This window comes from Zalophus californianus, chromosome 2 (genome assembly GCF_009762305.2).
Source record: "Zalophus californianus isolate mZalCal1 chromosome 2, mZalCal1.pri.v2, whole genome shotgun sequence".
Lineage (NCBI taxonomy): Eukaryota > Metazoa > Chordata > Mammalia > Carnivora > Otariidae > Zalophus > Zalophus californianus.
The window spans coordinates 16,593,628-16,615,100 of record NC_045596.1 but is presented as its reverse complement, the minus strand read 5'-3'; the positions used below and the strand labels follow the sequence as shown (position 1 = coordinate 16,615,100).

The window sequence follows — 21,473 nt, the reverse complement described above, 5'->3', positions numbered from 1 at the left end:
ATCCAATGACACAGTGACCTCAGCGCTGGGTTTATGGTTTCCATATGGCCAAATGTATTCCTCCTTGCCCTCCCTACCTCGTCGCCATCCATCAGTTACCCAAGCTAAAAATTCATGAGTCACCCTCAAACCATCTCCTTTCTTATTTAATCAATCACTATCTGATGGTCATTTTACCTCTTTGGAATCTTCCCTCTCTATTGCTAGTAGAATTGACCTTATGCAGACTTTACTTTCTTTTGCCTGAAATATTATAAATATAACCAGTTCCACTGTCTTTAGTCATGGATTCCCCTCCCTCCCTCCTTTATTCACCCCTTAAATTGATGTTTCCTAGTCCACACTGTAGCTGGAGGGAGCTAAGATACAAATCTGACAATGTCAGTCTTTGGTATAAATTCTTTAGTAGCTCTTCAACAATTTCAAATGCCTGGCCTATCCAGCCCTCCATAACCTGGCCACTCCATATCTCTCTAACCTCCCTTCCTGCTACTTCCTGGTTTGCTCTTTGAAATTTTTAATAGTATGGAATTTTCTAATAGTTACACAAACAGAGCCCTTGATTCCAGAACCCCAAAACTTTGCTTAGGCTGCTGCCTTTGCCCAGGATTATCATCCAAACTTTATTAGCTTCAATAACCCTCATGTACCATTTAGAATTCTCTTGCACCACAGGTTTATCTTATACACCTCTCTTGAACATGGATGTATGGATTTGTGCCTACTCTATAGAAAGGAATATCCAGTTTGATTTAATAAAACCATATCAGCAATAGTACCAACTCAGGTGGGTAGTTAGATGCACTCTGGTCAGATCCTTGCCACCAACCAGCTATGTGATCTTGGACAAATCACTTGCTGCTCGGTTCTAAATTCCCTTTTGCTTATAATGACCTTTTTAAGCTAGAAGCTTTCCAAAGTCCTCTCCACCTTCCATATTCTGCATCTTCTCACCAGGGACAAAGCATCTCAGAGTTGTCAATAAATCAGCAGTTTACTACAACTACAAGCCCAGTTTATTGATCACTCTTAGGTAAAGTGGCTTTTATATGAAGTCAATATATGTGTTAAATATATTCAAAGTAATTGCTTTATATACTTAAATTGTCCAATCTGCCTAGCCCCATCTTGTGGACTGCGGTGGTGGTTTTTTTGTTTATTTTCCTTCAACTGCTGAAAGATCCCAGATCTCTCTGGAAAGAGAAACCTTGGCAGAAGGGAAGGAGCATGGATTTTCAAAACCAGATCTGGATTCAAATCCTGGCACCATCATTTACCTTTTTTTTTTTTTTTTTGTAACCTTGAGGTAGTTATATGACCTCTTTAGTTTCCTTTAGTACCAAAGTCACAATACTTACTGCCAGAGGACATATTTCAAGCAAACATCAGAATCCGGAGAAAGTGTATGGTACACAGGAGGCACAAAGATATTGCTGTTAGTTTTGTTTTGATGATGGTTATGACTGTCATTGACCTAGCTAGAATAGAGAAGACCGGGCAAGTATTGATAGCCAAATCTTTTATTACGTGGGTGTCATTTATACCAGCATCAGCTAGCCATAAGATGCTTTAATATTTTTTTCTTTTTTATTTTTATTTAAATTCAATGAACATACAACGTATTATTGCTTTCAGAGGTAGAGGGCAGTGAGTCATCAGTCTTAAGGTGCTCTAATATTACGTTAAGAAGTAATTCAAGGATATTAGTTCACCTTCTTTACAGATAAGGAAAAAGAAAGCCAGAGTGGTGAAATGACTTATCCCAAAACAATTCTCTACCAAGTGTTGCTGCAGAGACCTGAACCCCATTCTCTGGGCCAAAGGCTAGACCCTTCCAGTTAGTTTATGCTTCTCAAACTTTAGCGAACATCCCCGTCACCAGAGCCTGTGTAACACAGATTGCTACGTCTCGCCCCAGAAATTCTGATTCAGTAGACCTGAGATGGGCTAGAAATTTTGCATTTTTAACAAGTTCCCAGGAATTGTTGTGGCTGTCCTCTGAGGAACACTGCAATAGACAACTCTGTTTTGAAATGGCTAGGAGGAGTTCTTGGCTTTCTTAAACACCTCACTCTCAGGAAGTGGCAAAGAGAGAAAGATGAGGCCATATGTCTTGATTACTCCCCACCAGGTTTTGTATGGGGTACGGTACTGCCAAAGTGTGGAGGCTGGGCTACTCTGCCACTCTTGGCTCTTCCTACTACACTCGGAGACATGGAGCATTAGGTTTCAGAAAAATATACTCTCCAGATTTATTTGATAAAAATTACAGTTTGTTTTGGCTGCCATGTTTATAATCATATTTGGAGCTTGCAGATGCACAATGAAATCTGTAGTGTCTGAGATGAGAAATTGGCTCTAGTGCTCATCCCTTATTTCTGTGCAGTAGAAAATCTTGCAGCTTTTGTACTTTGATGTTGGGAGAAAATACAGCAAGACCAAATGCTATCTGGAAAGTTGATACATGGAATGCAGTGAGGAATTGAACATTGCCACCTATTTATTTCCTCTGAGAAGAGGGAAACAGATTATATTCCCAAAGTTCATTTGTTACGTTGGCAGTTGAACACTCCTGGCTCCTATTTGCATAGAAACAATCATGATCTTTTGGCTGCCTTCTGTGTTACGGAAGGCTTTAATGAACTTACCTGGAAAACAAATTACCATTTGTGAAAATAATTTCTAAGGAAAAAATGCCTTCTGCTATGTGGCAAGAAGGAAAGAGTGGTTCAAAGAACAAAGAAGGAGCATTTCTTGGAGAAAGGGGTGCTGTGGCAGATGAGGTTCAAACTCAGAGCCAACAAATTCTGTGCAAAAACCAAAGTACTTTAAACCTCTCTCATGTCCCTTATCTGCTAAGAGCAGATAATATACACCACACAGAGTCCTCATGAAAGTAAGCAGGTTAATGTATGTGAAGGCTCTCTGCTACCATATCTTAAACAAAGTAGGCACTCAATAAATTACTGTTTCTGGAGGAGCATGCCTTCTCTGAGTTCTGTTTCTTCACTTCTGTGGCTTTTTCCCCTTTGGTGGTTCTTTGGTTTTTACCCACACAACTGTGGTCGCTGGGGACACAGGATGCAGAGGGAGAGATGGGGCTTCAAATCTCAACTGCCTCAGTCATGCAGAGAAATTCCACTCACCCCATTCAAATCCAAAATTTTATATTTAATCTATTTTGGCATTCAAAAAAAATAAAATAAAATATGACCTCTCCATTTCAGGACTCACCTGCCTTGAAAGGAAGATTAGTGACTTCTTTTTTATCTCTCAAATATCTTTTGAACTTTTGTTACTTGTTGCATTTTCAGTTTCTGTATAAGCAATTAATGAAACAATTTCCTAGTGTTTTTCTCCTGGGGGAAACCTGGATTTCTTTTTCTCTATCTACATTTTGTTACATTTAAATACGAAATATTTAAGGGTGATGTATTACATCTACTTGTGTTAACTAAGGGGAAAAGTGTGTGTGTACTTATGAATGAATGTTTATTGCTTTGGGTGAATAGTTCAGGAAACATTCATCAACTCATTATCCAGCACCAAGTACATGTCAAGTGCCTCAGTGCTGGGGATTGTGAATGAAACTGAAAAAAATCCTGTCTAATGGCATTTAGAGTCTAGTGGGGAAAACCACATAAATAAAGAAAATACAGGGTCTGTATGATGGTGGTAATTGCCAAGAAGAATAAAAGAGTTTAAAAGAGGTGAGGAGAAATTCAGGGTGAAAAATACACTTCTGGATAAAGCAGCCTTAAGAGGTAGCTAAGGTGATAATGGAATACTGAGCTGACTTTGTCAAGGGAGTAAATCATGTAGAAATCTGGGTGAAGGTTGGTCCAGGCAGAGGAAACCACAAGTGCAAAGGCCCTGAGGCAGAAGCATGCTTAGGATGACCAAAGCACACCAAGGAGGCCAGTGTGGCTGGAGAGAGTGAGTAAGGGGGAGGCAGCGAGAGCTGAGATCAGAAAGTTATCATGAAAGATTCATACTGCATTTTGCATGGGTCTTTACTTTTTACTTTTAAAAATGAGAGCTATTGGAAGATTTTGAGCAGAGTTGTCACATGATTTGTCACATGTTTTAAAAGGTTTACTCAGGGGTGCCTGGGTGGCTCAGTCGGTTAAGCACCCAACTTTGATTTTGGCTCACATCATCATCTCAGAGTAGTGAGATCAAGCCCCACATGGAGCTCCATGCTCAGTGGGGAGTCTGCATCTCTCCTTCTCCCTCTTCCTCTGCCCCTTCCCTCACTCGTACATGCTCTTGCTCTCTTGCTCTTCTGTCTTTCAAAATAAATAAATCTTTAAAATAATAAAAAATAAAAGGTTTACTCTGGGTACTTTTTCTATAGAATAGAACATGAAAAGGTAAGGGCACAAGATTAGAGATAACCTAGAAGACAAAAATCAGAGAGAGGATGGTGGCTTGGATCAGGGGATGGCAGTGAGGTGCTGAAAATTGGTCCAATTTTGGATAATTTTTACTGGATTTATTAGTATGGTAACCAGAGAACTTCCTACTTTGGCATTACAGGGATAGTTAGCATATACCTACCCGGAGAATTCACCTTTCTGAGACAGGTGGAGTTGGGGAGAGTCCACTCAAAGCATCTGATTTTAAACGGCCACGAACAAATGATCACATGCCACTTATTCTCAGTTCTCTTTCTCTCCACTCCCTGATAACCATGGAGCATTTCAAGGGTGGAGATGGATGCTCTGGGAAATTAAGTTGCTTCTATTAGCAAATTTCAAGTTGTGATGCACATGGCTTGTTTCCACCTTATCTCCAACTAGTCACTCAACTTTATGCTCTTATTTCAAACCTGCATGCACCAGTGTGTTAGCCCTTTACAATAGGACTGATTTTGCAACTAATCTCAACTTTCAACTAGAGGGGTTAAATGTTTTTTGTTTTTTTTTTTTTTTTCTGGAAACTTGCTCATTCAAGACTCTTCCCCTCTCAAGCTCTCATGTTTAATTCAGTTCTCAGTGTCTGGAGATTCCATCACCTCTGTATTTCTGACATCCATCTACATCTCCCCAGATAATCCACCACATTCCTAATTCATTTTTTCACTTGGAACAGCCTCTTGATTAGTCTCTTTGCCTGTAGTTTAGACACACTCACCTCCCAGTCAATTCTGTACAGAACAACCCTGGTGATCTTTCTAAAGTACAAATTTGATGATGTCTGGCCTCTGCTTAGATCTTTCATTGGTACCCCAGGGCTCTCAAGATAAAAAAGCAAATCCCTTTAGCAGGCTTAAAGAATCCATGTGATTTGGTCCTGCTTAGCAGCCTTATGTCTTGAAATACAATTTCCCCCCATCCAATCTAGGTACTCTGTGTGGCCTCTATCTAAGCAAGCCCACTCATGGCATTGAGTTCTTGCCCATGTCTGAGACATTGCAACTACTGTTCCCTCTACCAGTAATGCATTTTCCTCATCTTTGTGTGACCCCAGTTATCCTTATGCTCTCAGCTAAGGTGGCCTCTTTTTTTTTAGGAAAATTCTCCAGATTCAATTATCTGTCTAATGAGCTACCATGATGAATGACCATTGCTGTCACCATACTGTCTAAAAACTGCCCACTTATTTCTTTGCATTCTCTGTTGGACTATAGGCTCTAAGAGAGCAGGGGCTACTCACTCACACATATCGTATCCCCAGCACTGCTGTCAATGGTGGGCACATACTGGATGCTCAATAATACTTGTAGAATTGTCTTGGTTTTAAATGGAAAAGTGTATGAATCATAGTTGAAATTCCTTAAGCATTATCTTTTCCCTTTCACCCCTGAAATCTAGTCATCTGCACATACACATACCTACAAACACCCTCCCCTCTCCACACACACACTTACATACACTTGGACTTTGACCAGTCTCAAATTATTTTGTGCTAGGACCACACTTCAATTTGGAGAATGACTGGGTTTTTACATTTAATACAATGGTCAATCCTCTCCTTGAAGCTCTCTCTTCTTTTGACTCCCATGAGAATATTACTTTCTAAGGTCTCCTTAGATTTCTCCCACCACTCCTGCTCTAGCATTCTCGACTCCTCTGGCTCCTACAATGTTGGCCCCTTGCTCTTGTCTCTCTCTCTCTCTCTCTCTCTATGTCTCTCGTCCCTGAATATCTCATTCACTCTTGTCACTTCAACTATCATTTATAAGGATTAATCCAATTTTTGTCTCTAGTTCTGGCTTCTCTCTCAATGTATAGTTTCATATTTTAAGTTATCAACCCAGCAGCTCTACTTGATTCCCTGCTAGTTATTCAAATGCAGGTCCACCAAAATTTTAATTATCTTCGCCTCCCTACATGTTTCTGTTTCCAGTTTCACTTGGAGATGACTTGGAGTGACTGTCTGGATCCTCATGACTTTCCTTTCTCCTAAAAGGATCCCAGACCCCAGGAGTGGGTCTCTAGTGTTCTTCTGCACTAGGTGACCACTTCCTGACTACAACTAATTGATCCAGGGATATTTGCCTGACTCAAGGTAGGCCAAGCAGAGGCTCCCTTTTTGAAGTTTGAAATTTGGAGATGTATAGATTCCATGGTTAAAAGTGTCTGGAGATGAGACATGTTAAGGGCAGCATGCTCAAGTACAAATGCACAAACCACTACAGCAGTCCCAGCCCCACCCCTACCCCGAGCTACGTTCTTTCTGTCCTTAACTAAGTCTTGATTGTATAGTTCTTCCTTCAAATTCATGAGTTATCCTCGCATCTTTTCAATACAATTCCACCACTTTTTTTTTTTTCATTCTTGGACTATTTAGAGCCAGGGAAATGTTGACAAATAATCCTCCATGTTTCACAGTCAATTCAGATCACCTTTGATGCCTCCTCTCCTTGGTCTCTGCATCCCTTGGTTCTGCCAGGTTCATCTCTCCTTCTCTCTGCCCAGGGATGTGACCTCTGGCTCAGACCTTTGCAACAGCCCACCCCTGGTCTTCCTGTCTCTGATTTCCTTTCTCCTTTTTCATTGCTGTGGTTGTTTTGTTTTTATTATTGCCAGATAAAACAAACAGGACACTGCTGTGAGCATGCCACTTTACTACCCAGACATTAATTAAATCCTCATCATTCAGCTCTCTTAGAGATTCTTGCAACTCTTCACAGTCTGGCCTCTCCACATTTCCAGTCTGGTGAATTCTCTCCTGAAAGCACTGTACTGTAAAATGGAGCTAGCTGCTAATCTCTGATTATGACCATTGCTGAGACAACTCATGCAGCTTCAATTGACCGCACTGGGGAAGAACCCTGTTTGATGTCATTCATTCATTCATTCACTTATTCATTCAACAAATAGTTATGAAAAGCCTATAATGGCCAAGCAGTCTTCAAGGTTCCAGGGATACTGTGAAAAGAGAGCATTTGAATCTAGGACTCAGTGATGAGAAAGAGCACGAAATAAGAAGTTGGGGGGCGGGGCTTGAGGGAAAGAGGAATCACAAAGCACAAAGGCCTTAAGCAGGGATAATCTTGGTTTAGTCAGAGAACTGAAAGGCTATGTAAGGAGAGAGCTGTGGATGTGGGGGTGGGGGTTGAGAATAAAACTGGTCTCAGTTGAGATCAAAGAGAGGTCAATGCATGGTGAGGAGGAGTTAGAATGTCATACCCAGCTTAACAGACAACTATTGAAAGGCTATTGCAGGGAAGTTTTATGAAAAATACACTTTTTAATCTGGCTACTGTATAAAAGTGAAAGCAGGGAAATCAAATGTGTGTTTCTTGCATGGTGGCTTGGGTGTAGGGCTGTTAGGAGACTTGGTGAGAATTAATACTATGAAGTTATACTCTGGAGTCAACAGAAGTTGATGATTGGATTATATTGAGAGGTCTTGCATATTTTAATGCATAGTAGACACTCAATAAATGTTGACTGATTCATTGAAGGAACGACTGAACTACTATGAATCAAACCCAGATTCCAGGAAGCAGTCCCTAATGGACCTCAGACCTCCTACTTCTGTACTCCTCTCCCTCTTCCAAATTCCCAGTGCTCTTGAAACACTTTTTCATGGACATTAATCTTCTTGCATGGATTTAGTGATTTCTGTGCATTTCTTTCTCCCCGTCTATACTATAAGTTTCTTCATGATATTTATCCCCCACAGTCCCTTGCATATTTTGCATGGCATATAATCAGTGTCAGACTTTTTGAAGAATGAATGAATACATGCATGAATGAAATGAGATGGAAATTATGTGAAAGTCAAAGTTCTCAAATAAAGAAATGATGACTGAGCTCCAACATCTGAAATCTGAGGATCTTTCCAGATAGATTAAACAGCTATGCAGCTTGGTTACTTTAGAGCTTAGGAGCCCAGGATGAACTGAGTGACCAAGAGGGTCTCTGTCTCAAAGAACTGGGCCCTGAGAGGCAGAGTGAGGCTGACTTGTATGATTAAGGACAGGTTCTCATGGCTTGCTGGGTCATACATCAGTTGGTAACAAGTGTCTTAGCCTTTCTGAATCACAGTTTCTTCTTTTGTCAAAGAGGCATAACAATAGAAATGCCTCAGAGCTGGCTTGTGAGAAAATAATAATGATCACTCTTATAAATAAAGCTCTTGCTGTGTGATCTACAATACCCTGAATGCTTTAACTGTACAATGTACTAATCTATTTATTGCTCCTGACAACACTAGTAGGTATACACTTTTATTATCCTCCTTTTATAAATCATGAATATGAGGCACTTAGCACAGCACCCAATGCAGAAAACAGCATCCTATAAATGCTAGAGATGAAAAAAATGCAACACTGGATATGGAGCCAGAACGCATCATTTTAAAACTGAGTTTTGCAGCTGTTTTTGACTATGGATGAAGCAACATTTATAAATTCAGTTTTCTTATTTTTTAAAATGGACTGATATAAAGGAATAAGTGAGACAAAGTATACAAAAGCACAAATCTACATAAAATTATGACCAAATCCTGGATCGATGCAGATGTTTCGAAAGTGAGAAGGGATTTTAACACCTGTGTGTAAGATACCAGTCCAATTAAATGCAGTGTTTTGAGGAGGGAGCATCATATGGATCTTCAAAGGAGCGAACTCCTCATTTGTCAGTTTTGTTATTGCAGTGAACAGCCTTTCTGAAAGTCATGGTCTGTGACTTGTTTGTATCCAGAGGATTGACAAATTGCAGTGAAATGAATACCTCGGTAGCTGAAGAATTTGGTTCATTTCTAGTCTAATCCATCGTAGGATGTCTGGGCCAGTTAATTAAAGCAATCTCCCTGAGTGCCCTTCTACCCTTATGAAGCACCTCCTACTCCATTAACTTTTGTGATCCTCCTGGAAGTGTTGTAAAAGAGGAACATTATGCCAGTTCTTTCTTTTCTGATGTTCTATCTCCTGTGATTCTTAGGTTAGTCCTGGGCTTATAGGAGACACCTGCTCTGCATCGAATTGCTTCTGACCACTAAAATGAAAGTAGAGTGTCCCTCGGTCTGATCATTAGCTTATGTCTTCTCAATTGTTTGGTGTTCCTTTTTAGTATTTTTAAATGTACTTTCTTCAGAGTCCTTTCTTAGTGAAATTTGGAAATTCAGAGATAGGAATGCTAATTAAAACTGCCCTTTCCTTCTTTTGAAAGAGAAGGTTCTCTCTCTGTACATTAAACACACACACACAGACACACACATGCACGCATATCTCAAGTGATTTGCTCCTAATGAAATAGAGTCTAAATTTGGGGATTTAGCTGAGGGGTTAGCTTTTCTTTTCCTATTTAAAGCCGCGTTTCCTATTAAATGTTATTCAAATATTTTCACTGTGTGGTAGACCCAAAAATGGCCCTCCAAAGATGTCTGCCTCCTAATCCCCAGGACCCTGTGGATATTCTAGTTACATGGAAAAGGTAATTAAAGTTGCAGATGGATTTAAGGTTGCTATTCAGCTGACCTGAAAACAGGAAGATTCTCTTGGATAATCCAGGCAGGCTTGATGTAATCAAAGATAAGTGAAAGAGAGAAGCAGAAAAGTCAAGTTCAGAATAATAGTGCCGGAGAAAGACCCAGCTGGCATGGCTGGCCTTGAAGATGGAGGTATCGACAGCCAAGACATGCAGGCAGGCTCCAGAATCTGGCAAAGGCCAGGCAACTGATTCTTTCCTAGAGACTTTTCAAGGAACACAGCCCTGCCAATACCTTGATTTTAGCCAAATGAGACCCATTTCAGACTTCTAAACTTCAGAGCTGGAAGATAGTAAATTTGTGTTATTTTAAGCCATCAAATTTGCGATAATTTGTTACAGCGGCAATACGAAACTGATACAAACTGATTTCAGCATTTCAATAATATAAGTGTGATGATAGAAAACAAGCAATCTCCAGTAGAGACAAACTACAACACTGACTGACTGTAAGTTCTGGGAAATATGTAATTCTCAGAAGAGAAATGATTCCCTTTCCAGCTCTCTAAGCCTCTGATTTTGGTACTGGGGTAGGGAGAACATTTTTCCTTTGCCTCTCTTTTTGTCCAAATGAAGTTTAGTCCCCCTTACCAAAAAGATTCACTCAGATGCAGCCCCCAGCTTCACTGGCTGCTAGTTTGTAGTGGATGCTAAAAGCAAGACTTAGATGTAGCTGATTTGAGAGCACTAGCAATGGCTAGCACTCATGAGCAGTACATGGACATATACAGTATTAGGCTTGGTCTTCATGCCTAATTCACCATGTCTTCTCTTGTGGATTTTTCTGTTCTCACTAGAAGAAACCTTTCTCTTCTATAGTGCATGGTCCCACCTTGCTTCTATCTTAGTTATTATGTAGAGGTCTTAACTCCCTTTTATAGTGAAAAGAACAATGAACTGAGGGTCTAAAGACTTGGCTATGTATCCTAATTGTCAAGCCTGTACCGGTCACTTCAGAGAACTAGCATATAGAGAACAAATGCCTACCATGACTCACACACTACATCTTAAACATTTACTGTGTAGGCATTCACTGAACATTTACTGCGTGTTTATTCAGCAGGAATGTGCACATGTTAAGCTCAGGATAAAAGGGACTTCTGTATTCACTGGGGCCTCCCCTGTTCTGACTTTGAAGGTGACAGAAACAATAGTGGTAATCGTGTGTGTGTGTGTGTGTGTGTGTACATGCATGCACACATGTGAATGAGAGGATGAATGAACTAGCAAATAAACAAAATGGATTTAGAAGTGCTCTCACAGAAGGACATTGAGACTTCTACAAATATTCTCTCCAGATATCCCTACAACTCTTTATACAACAAAACATATTTGAGAGAATCATTCAGTGTCCCTGGAGATTTGAAATACATTCCAGTCCAAACCTGTTGGGCTTTCTTTCCCCAAGTGCTGCTGCAGGACAGGAAATGAGCCAGTGCAGCTCAGAGAACACCCTGGTCAGTCTATGGGAATCTCATGCCCAGGAACAGGGAGTACCAAGCGCATGAGGCAATCAGTCTAGGGCAGCAGGGCCCTGCCGCAAGTGAATGGGAAGGCATCACAGGGCTACGGAAAGACGTTGAAGGCGCTATGGCTAGAGCCATATCCATGGAGATGCCAGTATTCATGCTTTTAAAGCCACTGGCTCAATTTCGAGGCTATGGCTGAGAAAATGGAGCTTAAGAGATAGTCTGCATTGCTAAGAGCTCCAGAGTTTGACAGATCAGGGAGGTGGGATGAATTCAGGGAGAAATAACCCCTTGCTCAACCCTTTCCTATAGTCTGTTTCACTCCTATTTAAATCTCATCTGCCTGGAAGTCTGAGAATCTCACAAGTAGAAAAGAGGCCACATTCAGCTGTGTGTTCTTGACTCTGTCACAGCGGCTGGCGTGGAGGATTGCTTGCCTCTTCCCTCATGACTCCCTCTTCATTTTCTTCCTCTCTTCTCTCCTGCCTTCAAGTCCTCCCTCCTCCATCTCCTGAGTCCCTTCCCTCTTCTTGTTTCTACTTTCTTTGCTCCCTTGATGTTGTTTCCAGGAAAGAACTTGATGCGAAACATTTACACTTCAACATGAGGTAAGGGCCGCACCACATGCTACCTTTCTGGAGGCCATTTTCTTTCTTTTTCTTTTCTTTTCTTTTCTTTTATTATGTTATGTTAGTCACCATACAAGACATCATTAATTTTTGATGTGGTGATCCACGATCCATTGTTTTCGTATAACACCCAGTGCTCCATGCAGTACGTGCCCTCCTTAATACCCATCACCAGGCTAACCCATCCCCCCACCCCCGTCCCCTCTAAAACCCTGTTTGTTTCTCAGAGTCCATAGTCTCTCATGGTTCATCTCCCCCTCTGATTCCCCCCACTTCATTTTTCCCTTCCTTCTCCTAATGTCCTCCATGCTATACCTTATGTTCCACAAATAAGTGAAACCATATGATAATTGACTTTCTCTGCTTGACTTATTTCACTTAGCATAATCTCCTCCAGTCCCATCCATGTTTATATAAAAGTTGGGTATTCATCCTTTCTGATGGCTGAGTAATACCCCATTGTATATATGGACCACATCTTCTTTATCCATTCTTCTGTTGAAGGGCACCTCAGCTCTTTCCACAGTTTGGCTATTGCAGACAAGGCCATTTTCATTTTAAATCTTGTTTCTCTTTGTTTCACAGGGCCATGATAAAATAAAACAAAAGTAGTGATCTTTACAAATGACACCACAAGGATGTAAGAACACTGACTCTTGGGTGAGAAATCCTGAGGTTAAGTCCCAGCTCCTTGACTTCTAGCATGTAATTGTCAGGGAGGAAAAACATTTCCTCTATCCTCTTAGGTTCAGTTTCTGGGGCCCTGCAAATTAGATTAACAAAAGACAAACAGGAGAAAAGGCATACAAATTTTATTTTATATATATATGGAAATTCACAGAAAAGAAGTGAAACTCATAGAAACAAGCAATTAGACTCCAGGGCTTATGTGCCATTTAAAAATAAAAGAAAGGGAGTTTGGCCTTCAAGGGATGATAAATTGTAGGGAAGTGATTAGGAAATATATGAGAGAAACTTATAGAATTTAAGGTTTCTTTTAATTGGGTTTATTTATGCAGACTCATCTTGGCGCTCACTCTCCATTTCCAGTGATAAGAGTTGCTCTCTGATTCCTGGCACAGGAGAGGAGGTGGGCTGCTTCACAAAGGGAAATCTATGCCACAGTTAGGTAGGTAAGAGGAGGACTGAGAACTCCTCTTGCATCTGGTGATTCTCAAATGCCTTCAGCTCCATGTAATCATTATGCCGAAGTGGCATAATTTGGAATAGCATATTCTGATTTTAGTCATAATCTTAGGCAAGTTACTCAAGCTTTGGCATTCCAGAGTCCTCATCTGTACATCGGATTAAGGATATTACCTATCCTATTGAGGTATTGTGATGGTTCAATGAGATAGTTCATGTAAGGTGAGTAGTACGCTGTTGTACCATAGGGCTTCAAAAATATAAACCTAATTATAACATAATAAAGCAAAAGATAATAATTATTATTATTATCCACGAAAATCACTGCCCTAAAGCCAGCCCATTATAGTGGTATATGGCAAAGACTGTTTATAGAGAGAGAACAGAAAAAGGACTGTGACATGACAGCCAAAGTTGTACGCCGGATTTAATGGGTGAACCCAGGAGCCCACTCACTTTAGTCCAGAAAGCCCAGGAAAAGGAAATCAGAACAGGCAAAAAAGTCATAAATTTCAGGGAAAGATTATATTCTTAGGAATGTTTCCTAGTTAAATTTCCAAATAATCTGCTAATTTGTTTATATGAAGATTACATAGCATAAGCTTTGATCACAAGATACATGAGTACTATTTTCAAGACACATTAATGAAACATTGCTGGAAGTTTTTTCAAGTGAGAGGCATCCTCCCACCGCCCCCCCCCCCCTTATGGATTCAATAGGCACTCAAGCAAGAAGGTTGGATGCTTAATTGTTTAATGGACAAACATATACATATTTTAAAGAAATCCATTTCAGACGCATTTAGGAACCTTTCAGAATGAGCCCTGCAGCTAAATGAAACAGCGTGTGAGTCCTGGCATATCTGAGCGGAAAGTTTATCTGGAGAACATTTAGGGATTTTCCAAGTAATTGATAAACCTCAAGACAGAGGAACATGATATCCTTTGGGGTGGGGATAGAACAGAAGTCACTGAGGGTGAATAGCTTCCATCCTTTTGGTGAGAAAATCTTAAAATTAGAAGAGACACTAAGTGTCACACACCAACCTTGTCCTCATTCCTTGCTCTAGTCAGATGTTAAGAGGCCTCTTACAACAGTTTTCCAGTTGCATTTTTCTTCCCTGCCTCAGAGGCCTCAATCCAGCTGCGCCACCATCATGACTTCTTCCCTAGTGGGTGCCCATTTCCATTCCTGGAAAATCATTCCTCCTCTCCTTGCTTGTTTTCAAAAACCTAGTTTAGGCTTCTTTCTTCAGTAGAACCTTCTGGATAATGCCAACAAAATGGAGGTCTTGCTTCTCTTACCTCCTATTTACTGAGAGCAGAAAATATTTTTTAGAACTTAATTTCTTTCTAACTTCTCAATGAATCATCCCAATTTCTCCTGTAGATAACAATTCAGGGATCATGACAAGCTAGGTGAGTCAAGCCCATTTTGTCCACTTTCCAAGGTTTTTGACCATGAACAGGTCAGTTCTGCTCTCTGTAGCAGCCTTTTAAGCCTCCTTAAAATAAAAAAGATTGGATTATTTGAACTCTCAATGTTTATACAAATATAAACTAATAATTTCAAATTTAAATTTGACTTAACTAGTTCCTATGTGCATTGCCATTTTATTTATATTTTGGGGGAGACAATAGGTAGGTAGATAAATCTATCTAATTTAAACATTTTTTTCTCAACTTCACTATATTTATTTTGGTATTTGTATGATGTCACTAGGATGAGGAACATTTCTTAACCAAGGAACGTCACCTGGTGAAATTTCAAACTGAAGCTAAAACAAAGAGGGGGAAATGATTAATTTTAGGTTTCAGGCAAATCATCCCTTTTGAGATTATTTCAAGTAATACAATGAGTCAGTGCAAGGAAATTGAAAGCCTATTCACTGACCCTCTCTCTCCCTTTCTCAGACTGGGCCATTGGCTTTGGCATGCCTCTTTGGAGTCCATTTTTTACTTTCCCAAGAGTTTTGGGCAATATTTCCCCTTCTCAACCCCTTAGCAGAGACCCATTTAGAGACCCATTTATCAAGGTACAGGGAGGCCCAAGAGTGCAGTGGCAAATGACACCATGTGCAGAATCTGGCGCCCAGATTTGAACCCAAGTTCAAATCCCAACTCTGTCAAATCCTATCTATAGGACTTTAGGCCAATCACTTAATCTTTTAAAGCCTGAACTTTCTCCTTGAAACCAGAGAAATAATATAGACCTCATAGAATTATGAAAGACTTCAATCCACAAGGTCACACAGCAAGCAAGTGACAGAACCAGGATTCAACCCAAGTCTGTGTACCCCAAAGCCTGTGTATGATAGATAACGTCTTTTTATTTATTTTGTATTTTTTATTTAAATTCAACTTGATTAACATATACTGTATTATTAGTTTCAGGGTTAGAATTTAATGATTCATCAGTTGCATATAACACCCAGTGCTCATCACAACAGGTGCCCTCCTTAATGCCCATCACCCAGTTACCCCATCTCCCATCCCCCTCCCCTCCAGCAAGCCTCAGTTTGTTCCCTAGAGTTAAGAGTCTCTTATGGTTTGTCTCTCTGTTTTCATCTTATTTATAACTTCTAATAATAATAAAGCTACCATTTTCAATGATTACCTGCTCTGTAAAGTCTCCTTCCCATTACCACCACTCATCTTTCCCCAGGTGGAGTTGGCTTTTCATTCTTGTGCCCCCACTGTACTCCGTAGAGAGATCTCTTCAAGTGCTAGTGCATTTATCAGTCACTTTCGATCTCATGACTGCCTCTTTTATTATACCATATGTTCCCACAGGATAGGTTTGGACTTTATCGTTCGAGTACTCTTCAGAGCTCATCATAGCAGGTTAATAAATATTAAGAAATAACCAAATGAATGAATGAATGCCTATTGCCTACCAAGCACTGTGCCCACCACAGCTTTGACAAGTTAACCACTTTATGCTTTAGTTTCTTTGCGTATAAAATGAAGATGATTGGGCGCCTGGGTGGCTCAGATGGTTAAGCGTCTGCCTTCGGCTCAGGTCATGATCCCAGGGTCCTGGGATCGAGTCCCACATCGGGCTCCCTGCTCCTTGGGAGCCTGCTTCTCCCTCTGCCTCTCTCTCTCTCTCTCTGTCTCTGTCTCTCATGAATAAATGGATAAAATCTTTAAAAAAAAAATGAAGATGATTATAACACCTACCACACAGAGTAGTGGAGACGAGTTCATCGTTGATAAATCCCTGTACTATTGATCAGCACATACTAAATGCTTGGTAAATGTTAGCCATTATTCCAACCACACTTAATTCCCACAATTCCCTTTAAATAGAGAACTTTAAACAAAGTCTTATCATCTTAGCTTCACAGAAAAGGAACTGTTTTCAGAGAGGCTAAGTTTCTTGTGGAAAATCACACAGCAAGAAAGTAGCGGAACCAGGAAATGCCCCCCACAGTCCAAGATAGTATTCGTAAACCCCCATTTTCATAGTGAGTTCCAGGGGCTGGGGCTGGGCTTCAGCAGAGTGGAGAAAACCCGCGGGGTGATTAAGCCAGTGTGGTCCTGGCATAGACCAAGTGTCCACGACCATTCCCACAAAGCTGCTGGGGTATTTGGTGTGATTCTCTTCCAAACATCATGACCTCTGCTTTCCTGATAAGAAACATCTAGCTTCTTGTTTAGGAACACAAACTCCAGAATCCCCTAAATCAGACTCTCCACAAGAAAGCATTTTTAACGAGCTCCTTGCGTGATTTTTATCGTCGGGGAAGTTTGTGAAACTTGGCTTTGAGATAGGCTGAAGCAAGAGTTGAAAGGAGGATAGTGCGATCCCCCCCTGCAGGGGGCAGTTACTGAACATCAGTGTTCTTAGGAGATTCGGCTCTGCCCCCGCTCTCCACCCATTCCTGTTTGTAAAATATAAGAACCAAATCCATCTCCCTAATAATGTTCTCATTGTGTCAGCGAAGACCAGACAGCCCCAGTGGAGTGGCAGGTGGGAGGCAGTTCGGCTGCTCTTTGTGACAAAGGCAACTGAATCGTGCTTCTTTTGCTCCTGCAATTTTCTCCCTATAAAAATTACCCACGGGCTTCCACGGGAGCTTTCTGAAGGGGGCTCTAGGCAGCAGCCACGACAGCCGATTATGTCCTAGCATCCCGAGAGGGGGCTGAGCTGTCTGGCGGCGGGAGCTCTGGGAGGAGAGAGCCGCTGTTTCGGCAAAAAGGGGGGCATTCTCCGGCTTCCCAGGCAGCAAACTAGCGCGCAGCCAGCCTGCTCAGCCCGCGCCTTCCTCAGCGCCTGGAGCGCCGCCGTGCTCTCCAGGGCAACTTCCCTGGGAGTGTTCGTCCTCTCCACAGACACAGCCAAGTCCCCCTCTCTCCGACAGATGCTCCCCTCACAGCTCTAAGTGCAAGTGCAGCACGGAGACCGGAGACAGGCGCGCTCTGGTTGGGGGACCCCGCTAGGAAATGCCAGCATCAGCATGAGAGGCTGGACTCCAGCCCAGGTCGGTCCTCACCCCGGGGGGCCGCTGCTCCGCCCCGGTGCGTCTGCGAGGAGCTGCTCACTTTTACCCCTCGCGAGTCTTTGTTCCAAGCCAGAGATTGCTCGGATTCTCTAATTAACTCCCTCCGCTCCAAAGGGGTCCGGAAGCTGGGATGCTCTGCCAGCTTGAAAGATGTTGACTCTCGAGTGGGAGTCGGAAGGACTGCAAACAGTGGGTATTGTTGTGATTATATGTGCATCTCTGAAGCTGCTTCATTTGCTGGGACTGATTGATTTTTCGGAAGGTAAAGTGGTCGCTCCCACTCTGTGCGGTTGGTCAGGTCTGGTTCAGAACTGGATACAGACGCTGCAGAAGTTGAGGAGGCTTAATACCCAAAGTAAAAGTTTTAAAATATGCATGCTTGACGTGGAGCAGCCTAGCACTGGACAGTTCATGTCTGTTTACCCAGATATTTGACATTGGGAGGGAAGGGATATTTTCCCCGCTCTCTTTTCTCTTTGAAAGCTCTTGAGTGTAGGGTGATATTGTGGGTTAAATGTATTTCCAAGGTGCGAAGTTAGGACTCCCTACTATGGGGTGGTAATACAAGTTGTTTTTCAGTTGTCAAGTTCATGATAGCTACCATGCCTTAATGTCATTAGGAATTTTATTCTCTGGAGGAGTACCCTGATTTGTGAGGGAAATATCTGTGTGTGCCTCATTAGTTAGGAGGTGCGGGGGTGGAGCTGGGTTGTTGATTATGATATGAAATGGGTAAGCTTTTCTGTTAAAATTGAGTTAATGAGTGCTTAGCAAAAATGTGCTTCGAACACTTAATTTGCCAAAGTGTTTCATTTACATTTCCCAGTGAGCCACTTTGCTCATCTGTCTTTTCAGGGAGAACCCAATATGCACAGGACATCACTGTTGCTATCAACAAATATTTTATCCATCTAATATAAATTTTACTACTCAAATCAATTTTATTATTCAAAGATGGGGTAAAAAAAGTTGATTAAGTTTGCTCTAGCAATTTGAATAGATATGTGTGTGTGAATATAGAGACATATATACCATATATATGCGCATTTATTTTTTCGTGAAATAATTTTTCTACTGAAATAACGTGCTTTGAATCATTTAAACCTCAGCATCCGAGGTCAAGTCTACCTCTCAGCTCTCCTATCTTCTCAAGCAAAAGAATGTAGTTCCTAAAACACATGCTAAATTCCCTCCAGATAAGGGCAGGATATTTTACTGCTGAGTTTTTTTATGACTGTTCACTTCTGACATTGCGTGTAATGTTGGAAGATGTTGGAAATATTTAAGCCTGCCATGCTTCTCATCTTTCTAACTACAGGAGCTAAGACCTGATGGCTAAAATGACATCATCCCAAACTACATCCGGTACACAGGTTGTTAGTATGTTATAATGGTCAATGTATCTTATCTTCAGGAAGTCTTTTTTTTTTTCTTTAACAAAGTGAGTTTGTTAGGTTCTGACTAGGCCTCTATAAGAACATAAGAAGTTCCCATGTAATTTTCATATCATCTTGTAAATATTCTTACTCTGTGACAAGCTCTGCTTAGGCACACAAAAGAATGTTGTAATGGGATTAAATAAAACCTCAGAAATTAGTTTCTTCCTTTTTTCATATTACACAGTGATTTTATTTAACCCTTGGAAGGAAAACAATGCATCAGCAAACTTCTCCGAGTACTACACAACAACATTTGCATTGTTTCAAGATTCTCCCACAATGTTCTAATGTTGGTATTGTAATAAAATGGAGATGAGATCATTTTGATTTCTGTGATGGGAATAGTTTCCTTCTGTTAAATTTTGTCACCATATTAGTTTTTGTTCTCTGAACTTGGCTGAGCCATAGCCCCAAAATTTAAGGCATAATACTCCAGATGGCTTGGTTTCATAGCCAGGTGAAGCATTCACTAAAAGAGAACAGCCATGGGGGTACTGAGGCAGTCAACCTTCACAGCACTATCAGGTAGCACACAGTTCTTTTATTGCCTGTGTTGATGCTGTACACATTTAAAGTCAAAGGCCCCAGGTTTAAGACCCCTGCAAATGACTCAGCTTTTGTTCTTTAACTTCTGTTTGTTGTAACTTAAAGTTGATGGTTTTCAGATGAAAACTTCAAATTTGAGTTCCAACAATATGAAAAGTAGAATTGTAACTTGACTCCCTCACCTAGAATCACAGATTTTTGTGCTAGTCTGAAATGTCTTTCTTGGGATGGATATGCATATTCGTATTCAGTTAATATCCATATCCATAAATGCTGGGGAAAATTTGGGTTCAATATAAAAGCCTCAATCATGCTAAAATACAAAGATGCAGGTTACCACCATACATGAGTATTACCCATTTTACTTGACAAGTCAGTCCTTTTTTTTTTTTTTTTTAAAGATTTTATTTATTTATTTGAGAGACAGAGAGAATGAGAAAGAAAGCACATGAGATGGGAGGAGGGTCAGAGGGAGGAGCAGACTCCCCGCTGAGCAGGGAGCCCGATGTGGGACTCGATCCAGGGACTCCAGGATCATGACCTGAGCCGAAGGCAGTCGCTTAACCAACTGAGCCACCCAGGCGCCCAAGTCAGTCCTTTTATGTTCTGAAGTACATATTAGAAAATGCTGATCTAGTTCAACTCTTTTATTTTACACAGGAGATAGCTACAATCCAGAGAAGTTAACTGATTTACCAGAAGGCAAAACTAACTGGAAGAGAGACAGGACCCAAACCAAGGACTACTAAGCAGTATATAGTTCTTTTCCTACTGTAACACACTTTTTACTTATTTCTCTTCCCTAATATTGGAAAAGAGAGTCAATGAAAACATATGTCCTGAATTCTGATATCTTGTCCTGAACTGTCCACTGACACCCTGAGATATTTCTGAGGGAAATACATCTGTAGGCAAGATTACACAACAGCCACACAATTTCTACAGGGTGTCAACCCCAACCCAAATGTGAGATCCAAGCATGGCATGTAAGTGAGCTAAGCCAGATTACTGACTGTATCATAGACAGGAGGCAGGATTGGAACAAAAGCAAGCCAACTGGTCTCCTGAGCTGCTTGACCTTTAAGACCTGCACTGCATTTTGTCTATCTGTGATGTACACTCAATGGCCATAAATACCTATTCCAGGTAAAATCCAACAGTGAGACCCAATAAAACCATGAGAACTCTGGCGTAAGCCTCCTGTCTGTGTTTTCTCAGGCTGTGGCAGTATGCAGTGAGTTGTTGACCACCAGCCAAGTGGAGGAATAAGGAAAAGGGCACAAAATACAGAGAAAGCCACAAAATATTAGATTATCCCTAATCCTTTCTACCTACAAATGATAAAACACCCCAAAAAGGTTAACCCAATATAGACTGCCAAAATTTTCACTGACTGCACTAGAAAATACAGCCCACAATAAGGCCAGGAAATTAACCATTCTTTTTGGTGGAGAAATGAAGATGAGGCCCAGAGCAGAACCATGAGCTTCTTTTGGTCTACGCTGAACTTTTATACTATCCTCGGGGGCAATGATTCTTGGCTGGTACAACTATGGAGTATTGTCTCTAGTATGACTATGCATCGATTTACTTAGAAAGTAGTTCTGAATCTATTTGAATGAGAGGGTCTCTAGTAGTGTTGGGATAAAGCAATGTTACCATAGCATTATCATCTACAATGGCTAGTGAAAATTAGCCATGGGTAAAAAAGAATAAAGAGAAACATTTTTACTCCCACCTAAATTAGATTCTGATTTTGATAAAAGCTCATTTTAAAAATATAATTCTCTTT

At 40.9% G+C, this 21,473-nt stretch overlaps 1 protein-coding gene across 6 annotated transcripts in view; it reads left to right on the top strand.

Annotated features, from left to right (window-relative positions):
- Window positions 1–21,473, top strand: part of KCNIP4 (potassium voltage-gated channel interacting protein 4) — a 1,107,330-nt gene that overhangs the window by 868,551 nt on the left and 217,306 nt on the right. Inside the window, exon 1 of one of the 6 annotated variants that reach the window (XM_027600592.1) lies at window positions 17,541–17,675. The exons of 3 other annotated variants lie outside the window; for them this stretch is intronic. Coding sequence is in view for 1 of the 3 variants with exons in the window: in XM_027600588.1 (XP_027456389.1) it covers window positions 17,847–17,958 (112 nt within the window). In the remaining 2 variants the exon portion in view is untranslated. Of the gene's footprint in view, window positions 1–17,540; window positions 17,676–17,705; window positions 17,959–21,473 lie in introns of those variants that run through there. 2 more of the 6 variants (XM_027600593.1, XM_027600588.1) reach the window with 2 other exon arrangements.